The 10,499-nt window shown below is 23.4% G+C and overlaps 1 protein-coding gene across 2 annotated transcripts in view; it reads right to left on the reverse strand.

Annotated features, from left to right (window-relative positions):
- LOC112594490 (histone-lysine N-methyltransferase NSD2-like) overlaps positions 1 to 10,499 on the reverse strand; it is a 16,556-nt gene that overhangs the window by 4,859 nt on the left and 1,198 nt on the right. The window contains exons 3-23 of one of the 2 annotated variants that reach the window (XM_025339294.1): positions 9,885 to 10,499; positions 9,453 to 9,577; positions 9,273 to 9,355; positions 9,116 to 9,209; positions 8,636 to 9,048; positions 8,294 to 8,377; positions 8,147 to 8,212; positions 7,233 to 7,993; positions 6,368 to 6,580; positions 6,181 to 6,309; positions 5,944 to 6,109; positions 4,950 to 5,100; positions 4,643 to 4,786; positions 4,421 to 4,566; positions 4,193 to 4,344; positions 3,965 to 4,121; positions 2,724 to 2,931; positions 2,424 to 2,513; positions 2,157 to 2,225; positions 2,003 to 2,089; positions 1,848 to 1,931 (exon numbers count right to left, since the gene is read on the reverse strand). The exon at positions 9,885 to 10,499 is cut by the window's right edge and continues 1 nt beyond it. In XM_025339294.1, coding sequence (XP_025195079.1) covers positions 1,848 to 1,931; positions 2,003 to 2,089; positions 2,157 to 2,225; positions 2,424 to 2,513; positions 2,724 to 2,931; positions 3,965 to 4,121; positions 4,193 to 4,344; positions 4,421 to 4,566; positions 4,643 to 4,786; positions 4,950 to 5,100; positions 5,944 to 6,109; positions 6,181 to 6,309; positions 6,368 to 6,580; positions 7,233 to 7,993; positions 8,147 to 8,212; positions 8,294 to 8,377; positions 8,636 to 9,048; positions 9,116 to 9,209; positions 9,273 to 9,355; positions 9,453 to 9,577; positions 9,885 to 10,499 — 4,037 coding nt within the window. Of the gene's footprint in view, positions 1 to 1,847; positions 1,932 to 2,002; positions 2,090 to 2,153; positions 2,226 to 2,423; positions 2,514 to 2,723; positions 2,932 to 3,964; positions 4,122 to 4,192; positions 4,345 to 4,420; positions 4,567 to 4,642; positions 4,787 to 4,949; positions 5,101 to 5,943; positions 6,110 to 6,180; positions 6,310 to 6,367; positions 6,581 to 7,232; positions 7,994 to 8,146; positions 8,213 to 8,293; positions 8,378 to 8,635; positions 9,049 to 9,115; positions 9,210 to 9,272; positions 9,356 to 9,452; positions 9,578 to 9,884 lie in introns of both variants that reach the window. The other variant, XM_025339293.1, reaches the window with a different exon arrangement.

The following is a 10,499-nucleotide window of genomic DNA, read 5'->3' on the forward strand; positions in this document are numbered from 1 at the left end:
AAAAAAAAAAAAAATTTTATTTAATTTATACGACTGATTAGTATTAATATAAATAATTGAAAGATCAAATGTAATTCTTTTATTAAGAATCAATAGAAAATTTGAGAAGGTACAAAATATAATAATACATTTTTCATTAATAACAAATTTTTTTATTAATTTATTTGTTATATTAGAACTCAGATCTAGTTAATATGCATTAGATAAAAATAAATGGTCAAATTTAAAAACTATTATTTCAAAGAAAACATAATTGGGAAAAATGTTAGAATGTTCTATATTTAAACAATATAGATTAAGATACTGTATGTTAAATGTTATTAATGATATCTGTATACTATATATAAACATATATATTAACATGAATATTATCAAATGATAAACAAATATGTAATCTGAGGCTATATAATCACTAAAAAAATACTAATTTAATGAAATTGTAGAAATATATAATTGTTAAAATCTTAAAATAATATATACAATTATTTATAAATTATAGAATTTATAAAATTCTACATTTTTAATATTCTATTCAAGTTAAGAAACATAATTAGTGGCTACATGTGCACAGAAACATGGCTTTGTTAAATGTCAGATAAATAGTTGACTCACTGGGGATGACAAATGACTGTTGCCTGACAACCACCAAACAAAAAACTTGTGGCTACTAAATAATTTTCTTGAATTGAATAGAGTATTTTATATCAAAGAAGATGCATTATACATAAACATGTTTTATTGCCATGTTTAATCTCAAACATATCTACCTGTCAATAAACTCCTACATTTGCCTAAACTTAAGTTAAAAAAATAAATATTTTTAGGAAAAATTAAGCATACATAATTTTATACAGCAATACTTAACTTATGTTAACAAATTTTTATTGTTTAGAAATAAAATATTTGATTTTCAAATAATGATTATGAAAAATATGGAATTAAGATTAAAAATGAAAACATATAAAACATATGAATTAATAATTTTAAATATTTTTTTGAATAAGTATTAAGAAAATCTAAACATTTTAACATTTTAATATTTTAAGATAATATTGAATAAAATATACTTTTTATTATTAAAAAAAGATTATTAATTGTAGTAGCAATATAATACAAAATAAAGTTTAGAGTATTTTAATAAAAATATATATTCAAAATGTCTTTGTAAATTAATGATACTTTTAACAGATATATATTTTAATTTGGACAAAAAAACTAAATTATACTAATGTTAATATTTTGTTTATTATGTTGTATGCCATATTATCTTTCTTATGCATTTAAATCATATAAATGGACTGGGTATGTGCAGTTTAATTGATTACATTTTGTATATAACAATTTATTATCATAATATTTACCAATTAGAACTTATAAAATTAAATAGTTTAAAAATTAATTAAAAATATACACACTTTTATTTTATTATTAAAGTTTTCAACATACTTAATAATTTTACACGTCAAAGATTTAATATAATAGTATAATATAGGAAATAATAATAAATTAGTAACATACAAATTGATTTTCGAATTAAATATTTTAAGTGCCTAATTAAAACCGAGCCTTCTCAAGTAGATATTTTTAGTGTTCTAAATTAAAAGGAGAACAAAAAGTGGTAAATATATTACAGAATTATTTAAAACCATTAAATAAAATTTATAAAAATTTTACTAGAAAAAATATAACACAATAAATTTTATTTATAACATTAAGTTTAAAAGGTAATATTAATTTCAATTAATTCATCAATTATTAAAGGTTAATAAATTAAAACACACTATGACAATTAGACATAGATTTATTGTTACATTGTAGATCTCTTATTTTTTTTTTTTGTTACATACTTTGGTCATATTGGTGCTGTTCCTAGCTGATTTCTTCCACTTCCTTTTCATAACTGATGTTTCTGAGGATTCTGAATTTTCTTTCTAACATCAAAATCAAAAGAAAAAATTAATTATTTAATATGCATGATTTGTAATTAAGCATTTAAATATACTTTTAAGGCAGTTGATGGTTTTTCAATAGATTTTTTTGATTTGGATGTTTTGGAAAGGTCAACTTTCTCAGCGTTAGATGCTTCTACCTATTTACATTAATTTAATTTTTAAATAAGTAAAATAAAGACAAGAGTGTTATTTTTTTTTTACCACATTTTCAGTTGTAGAGTTTTTTTGATCGTTTTTAATTGATTTGGATTTGTCTGAATCGGAAACATTATCCTAGGAAATAAACAAAATTTATTTTATAAAAATAAATACTAAAATGTAACATATAAGTAAAAGGAATAAGTTAGTATGTTTTAATAATTTTACCATAAAACTAACACATATTAAATGCAAATCTTAAAGGTATACTTTTTATATTAACTAAATATCTAAAATAATTTTTATTAGTCGAAAAATTTAAAAAAAAATTACCTTAAGTTTTAGTGGTTTTCGTTTGTTTTTTGAAGAACCTTTACACTTATCAACATCGTTAATTGAAGTTACTTTCTTTTTCTCTTCTTCCTATAAAATAAAATATTTAAATTTATTTTATAATAATGGTTAATGTATTAAATTTATTTTTCGGTATTTAGGCTTTTATTTGCCTCAGTCATAATTTGTAACAATGAAAAAGAAGGCTTAAAACGTTAGGTGCAGTTTAACAATCTCTTTTTATGATCACCGTATAATATACACTCAAAATTTTTAACATAATAAATTAATAATAATTACCACTTTGACTCCAATAAATTTAGAACATCTTGCAGCTCCACATTGACAAGGCTTTTTCTCTACTCCTGAGCAACTCTGTAAACGGTAATCAAAAACTAGTTCTGTACCAGTTGGAATGTCATGTAAAGCAAAAAGTCCAATTCTAGTATCTCCATTCACTGTCCATTTTTGTGTCACACAATTTGGTTCACACGAATGATTCATAAATCTATTATATATATATACATAAAAAAATATATTAATTCAAGGTAATGTAATTATAAACATGCTTATAAAAAACTAAATAATTATATAAGTAACATAAATTTAAAACTTAAGCTATTATATATTTTTATAAAGTTATAGCATGAATACTGAAAAATTTTTAAAATTCAAAAATTGTGAATAATTTATAGTTAAGACAACATTTTTAATTTGTTTATATATATTTAATGTTAGGTATTATTACTAGCAGTATAGTAGTATTATTTACACAGATTCTTCTTCGCTATTGGTTATCCAAAGAAAAAAAGGTATTATTACTAAATAAATAAAATTTATATAAATTAAAATTAACAATGGTAAAGCATGAATAAACCAAGCAGATTCCAAAACATGATAAAAACTTATTAACTTATCAAATTTAAATTAAAAGGGATGTAGGTTTTTTTTATTTATAATACTGTATAATGTATATATAAATCATCATGTATAGATATAACAATAATAAATGATTTAATTTATTATATTTTTGGAAAGTTAATGATAACATAAAAATTAATAAACAAACAAACATATTAATTAGATGATAACTATTAACATTGAATGTTGCATTATCTAATATAAAATGAAAAATAAATATTTGTGATTAACAATGTGAAGTTACTGAGGTAGTTAGGAGTTGCAATAAGGAATTAAACTTAGATAATAATGAGTATTGACAGCAATTAAATTTAATCACTAAATTCACTGGAACACGTTTTAAAAATATCTGTTTGGTGGTATTCAAGATTTTTGCACACTAAGAACATTACGTATATGTAAATAAGATACAAAAGAATGAGTTCATTGACGTCTATTTCTATATAACTTTTGAATAATTGGAAAAGAATTATGCAGGAGATATTCAATGATAGATAAAAAAAAAAAACCTAGAATAATATTATTTATTGACATGTATACAAAATATATAATTGTTTAGTTTAGGTAATTTATAATTGAAAATAATTTTATAATTTTAATTTATAATAGTTAGTTTTTACCTTGATAAATTTCCTTTTGGCCCAGCATCAATTGTTCTAGAATTATCTATAGTCAAAAAATAATAATTTTGTTCATTCCTTTGATGCATTTCCAAACATCTTCTTTGAAATTCTTCTTCATCAATTACATCACCGACATATTCGATCACAAATGAACCTTAATTTTAAGTTGATTAATATTATTACTATTATGTCATGATTACACTAAAATAAATAATATTATCAAACCTTCTTTTATATCTTCTAATGTTTTAAGACCCCAACCTCTACCTTTTGTCAAAAATGGGACCATAGCCGGGTATAATGTTTTTTCAAATCTTTGATTATTACATTTATTTCCAGCAGGACATACTTTTGGTCCACATTCAAACATAAGCATTCTAAAAGTAAATACAAAAATTGAAAAATCGAAATTTAATAATTATTAGTAGGTAATTTGAAGTAAAAATTAAATACCTATTTATACAATCAGAACCTGGGCCACATGGATTTGGTTTTGTTGGATCACATTCACAAGGAGTCATTGGAGTGATATCAAATTCCATATTTTTGACATTGCCAATAGGTTTGTTGAATTTTATTCTTGTAAATTTTGGAGGCTTCTAAAATATCAATAAAATAAAAAGTACATTATAAACTATGAATCAAAAATCAAATCTAGAGCTATATAGTGCCTACTGTAAATGATTTTGCAACTGTTGCATCATTTTTTTCTTTTTCTAAAATATAAGCATTATGTGCTTGAGCTGCTTCTACAATAGAATCTTGAAATACTTGATCTATAACCTTCAATTTATTTTTTTTCAAAATATTCTCATCATCCTGAAATAAATCAACAAATTTAGAGGATATTCTACTCTGATTTACTAAAAAATTGGGCTAATTTTTGTCTAATGCAATTATATATTATTTGTAATTAGACTGAACTTAAATATTTTAAAAATGTATTTTTTTTATTCTAGATTCATAAATAAGCTTTAATTACCCCTTCATGAAAGTTAAATACTCGTCCACGATTCACCCAATAATAATCATAGGTTCCAAAAAATCGAACAGCGAATTGCCCTACAGAATGAGGTATTGCATTAACAACATCAGGAACTTGATTTGGAAAGACAATTTCAGCTGGCCACCACCTAAAATTGGGAAAATATAATAAGTAATAATTTATAAGAAATTAACAAAATTAGGTATTTTCATAATAAATTGAATCCTTATACAATTATATATATACAATTTTACTAACACAAGAATAAGGGATAAAATAATAATTAATAATTTGTTTGATAAAATTATAAAAAACATCTAATAATTTTCAAGTTTATTTAAGTTATAGTCTATTTACCAAAAGAATATAAATGTTTGGTGCATAATTTCCCAAAAATGAGGTAACCTTTTCCTGGAATGGTAGGTGCTGTTTTGATGGGAATTGACTAGTTTCATTATACTACTGCCACTCGCTGGTAACAGAATTTATATAAATTATATAACTAGATAAAACCATCAATTTTTTTCATACAGATATACAGAGCATATATTACACGTATATGTAATAACAACCATTTTTTATTTGTTACTAAATTGTTATTAATTATAAGAAATGTCTGAATACATGTTCTGTATATATTGAGAAAATATATAGATATATAATTTATATTATTTATATGAATTTGGGTACCAGCAAGTAACAGGAGGATAACTGATAAGTACCAAATCCACTAAGTTAAAAATACAAAAATGAACGCTCATAATGTAAATATAGATTAATATCTATAATTAAGATAGTTTGAAAGCTTAATTTTGTAGTATATGTTTAAAAAAATCATCTATGCTCGAAAATTTAGAAATATTACCAATGATATCACTAAATATGCACGAAACGAAATTCTAGATTAGATATTTATTTAAGTCTTGTAAACACAAAAATAAAATAGTCCAAATTATTACACTAACTAAATAAATAAAATCATGAATCATACCTATAATTCCCTATCTTAACCCAAACAATTTCACCATATAAAGGATATCGTCCAGTTTGACATTCTTCACAAGTAAAACCTTCTTCAAATTCAGATGGGTCCTGATTTAAACAATCAACATGAAATGAAGATGGACACAAATCACAACATACTAATGAACCACCTCCTAAAAAAAAAAATAAATAAATATTTATTTAATAAAACTAAACAAACTTGAATACTTGTTATAATATTTACCTAATGCACAAATAAAACACCAAGTAGCATTATAATGATAGTTTTGCATTTTAACAGGTTCAAAATGACGACTACAAATAATATCATTGTATGTTAAGACTTGACAACCAGCTGGTAAACAGTATTCACCTATAAATATATTAACAATATAAATATAAGAAATTATTAATTAATAAAAAAAAATTACTCCTATGATAAGCTGTTGGACATTTAATACACCGGGATAATTTTTCAGCGGGAAAATGAGTTTTACATGAACTTTTAGGATTATCCGATATGCATAAATGACAAACATGATGTGGACATACTACACATCGGACATTATTTCGCAACTCTTGAGTCCATTGACATTGTGGCCAATCATTTAAACAAGTTTCATGATAATATTTTCCACAGCTAGCTAAAATTAAAAATTAAATTCTAACGTTAAATTTTAATAACATTGTATATTATTGATGTTAGTTCATAAATATTTAACAGCCTAAATTTAAAAAAAAATTGATTCATTTAAAATTTTTCAATTTTTATACTAAAACATTAAAATTAATTACAACCTTAAGAGGACGCTACATAGACATTTGTTGTCTCTGTCTTACAAATGCATAACATAAACAATTTATGTTCAGCTTTGTTAGTTTAAAAATTAGAGTGAATTGATCTATAATGAAACGTGATGGTAAAAAGATTATCTGTGTTTGAATATGGGTGTTTTACGATAGTTCAATTTTTTAGCGAGTTTTGCATATGTAAAATATAGTAAATTAAAAATGCTTATAACTCATTTAAAAAATTGAATTATCCTAAAAATCCACGTACAAAAAAACACAGAAAATGTTTTAACCATCAAGTTACATTATAGGTCGATTTACTTTAATTTTTATATTAACGAAGCTAAACCTAATCTGCTGAACGTGAATTATCTATGTTATGCACTAGTAAGACAGTGACAACAAATGTCTGTGTAGCATCCTCAAAACTATATGATTCTATGACTATTTTAAAAATTTTAATTAAGATTTGTTATTAACATAATTATCAAAAATTAAACTTACATATTTTACAAACAATCTTTTGTCCAGAATCATCAATAACTAAACCACATATAAAGCAGTTCGTTTTATTGGCTTTACATAGGCTGCACATATATTTTAAATTGTCTAATGGTATTTTTTCACTAATATCTAGTGGCACAATTGGAGTATCAACATGTTTTTCTTCAGAAGTGCCTTGAATAGAATCTTCATTTACACTTCCTAATTCACTTTGAGTATTTTCATTCTCAGTAAGAATGCAACTATCATTTTTATATAGATTATCCGATTCAAGTTGATTAAGTGAAATAGTTTCTTCATTAGTATAGCCAGAATTTTGAGCATCAGATAAGCCATTAGATTTTATTTCATCGTCATCTTTAAATGATTTGGTAGCGTTTTCTTCTTTAATGTTATTAATAAGCTCTGGAATATCAGAAATAGAATCTTCATTTTTCTGTACGAGTTTTGAGTAATTTCTTTTACGGCGACCAGGCAATTTTTTAATTTTATTCATTGGTATACTTTTGGTCTGATGATATCTTTCCTCACTTTTATCTAAACATTCTTGATGAAAATAACTTTGACATGGGCCTAGACATTTTATTGTGTTTTTTAAGTTTTTACAAACTACACATGCTCTTTTCCAAGTTTTTGTAAAAAGTTGTTTGTTTTTTGAAGTGTTTAAGAAAACAGAGCTATATGTTTCATTTTTAGAAGAAGCTTCACTTTCTGTTGTATCCAGTTCTTGGCTACTTTCGCGTTTAACTGTAGTTGACTTTCTGAAAATCACAGGAAATAATAATTAATTTAATACAAAATAAATTAACATTTATTATAAAAACCATGGGATTTTATTAATTGATAATTTTATTTTAATTTTTGTAAAAAATATGATAATATACGTTAGGATAAAATTTAATTCAAAATGTTACCTTCCAGTAGAGTTTTCTTTTCCAATAAGTTTTTTTCTTTTTACTGTTTTTTTAGAATTGGATGAACTAAAATACATTAATATTTAATTTTAGTGGCAGAATATTTAATAATAAAACATACAGATTATTAAATATAATTAAATTTACTTCATATGGGTTGTATTTTTTTTTTTTGAACGACGAGAACTAGGTAAAATAATATTATCTTGATCATATTCTCCTTCTAATATGCTAGAATGCATAATATTAAAAAAAGAAAATATGTATTAATTTGATATTTCAATATTAGTAAACATATAATTAATATAAGAATTTATAATTATAAATGCTTGTTAATTAATCTAGTTTTTTTATAATATATAATACATATATAAGATCATTTATAATGTATTAAATATTTATTAATGTCAATCAAAAAGGATGGTAAATATAAAATCTATCCTACATTTTTTAATCAATTCATATAATTATTGAAATTTTTTTTTATACCTTATTTCAAGTTTTCTATGTTCAGGTACCATATGAGTAGTTGTTTTGGTTTTAATTGGGTTTTTATCCTGATTATCAGATACACTATTATTTTCTGGAGAATTCACTAGTGAATAAGTTGAATCATATTTATTGGTAAGTGAATTTTTTGGTGGGTATGTTTTTGTTGATCTTCTTTTTTTTACAATTTCTTGTTTAACTTTTAAACCTGTATCTTCCATAAAAGCATAACTCATAGAAAAATCAGAAACAGTACTATCAGCATCATCTGATCTTGATAGCAGAGGAATGTCTATTGATCTTGATGATGTACAATTCATGGATATGTCTTCAGTCTTCATTATCTTGGAATCAATATCTTGTTCAGGAACTGTTTGAGATCTTTTTCTTGAATAAGTACGTACTTTTATAGCCTAAAGATAATATATTATTGAATCAATCAACTGCTCGATTAAAAGCAAATAATATATTATTACTTACAGTAACATTGCCTTCAGACGAATTATTTGAAACAGATTGAGTAACAGGATCTGAATTAGAAAATGTTTTAAAAAAATCTATTATTCTTAATTCTCTGAAATATAAAATTAAATATTTTTAATTTTGTTTTATTTATTTTATTTTATTTAAAATATACCTATCAAGTTTCATCAAATTATCAGCTTCTTCAACTGCTAAATTCCATGTTTCTATAAGCTTTTTAGTATTCTTTAAGTAGATCTGTAAATATTAATAATTATCAAATACAAAACATTAAAAATATTTTTTTACAATAAAAAATTTAATATAATATAATAAACATAGAATTTATACTTACTAAACAATTAGGATGCTTTGAAAGTAATGCCATTTTTCCACAATATTTTTCAATTGTTGTTGCCCAACTTCTTCTACCTTTATCATTACAAAAGCGAACATGTAATAAGAATCTTTTTTTTTTTTCTGAAAAATAATAAAATATAATGAAATTTTACAAAAAAAAGTAAAAAAAAAAAAAAATAGAAAATTAATAAATTTAAATAATAAAGGTAATAAAAACGAAATACTTAGGTATAGTAGTATTTAATTTACAAAAGTTAAATAGAAATTTTTAATTATATAACTAATGTGCAAGTTAGTTATTCTAATATTAAACCGAATTTTTAATGGTATAATAATATATTGTCAAGAAAATTCTGTTAAAAATAAATAAGTGAAAATTTACATTTAACAGTAATTAAATTTGAATTGGTATTTATAAATAACTTACTATAATGAATATTCAATGTTGGGTCATTACAAACGATGCTTGGCCAATATGGATACTTCCCAATTTTAGCCCAAACAATATCGCCAATATTATAATATACAATCTGCTTAGTACTAGTACTGGTGGGTTTGTCAACAACATCTACTTCTGTATTGTTGAGTGATTCTTGAAGGGAAGTATTTACTGCCTCATTGCTGCTCAAAGAATTTCTATTTAAATGAGATGTATCTGAAGGTACAGGTATATTCACAGTTTCATCGCTACTCAATGAATTGATGTTTAAATGAGATATATCTGCAGGTACAGGTATATTTATAGTCTCGTCACTATTTATTGAGTTATTATTTAAATGAGATATATCTGTAGGTACCGATATATTCACAGTCTCGTCATTATTTAAATGAGATATATCTGTAGGTGCCGATATATTCACAGTCTCGTCATTATTCAATGAGTTACTGTTTAAATGAGATATATCTGTAGGTACCAGTATATTCACAGTTTCGTCACTACTCAATGAGTTATTTAAATGAGATATATCAGTTGGTAGAAATTTATTTACAGCCTCGTGGCTATTCAATAAGTTAGTCTTTAAATTAGATATATCGGTCTGCA

Source organism: Melanaphis sacchari, unplaced genomic scaffold, assembly GCF_002803265.2.
Source record: "Melanaphis sacchari strain LSU unplaced genomic scaffold, SCAv2.0 Contig22_pilon_pilon, whole genome shotgun sequence".
In the NCBI taxonomy this organism is placed as follows: Eukaryota; Metazoa; Arthropoda; class Insecta; order Hemiptera; family Aphididae; genus Melanaphis; species Melanaphis sacchari.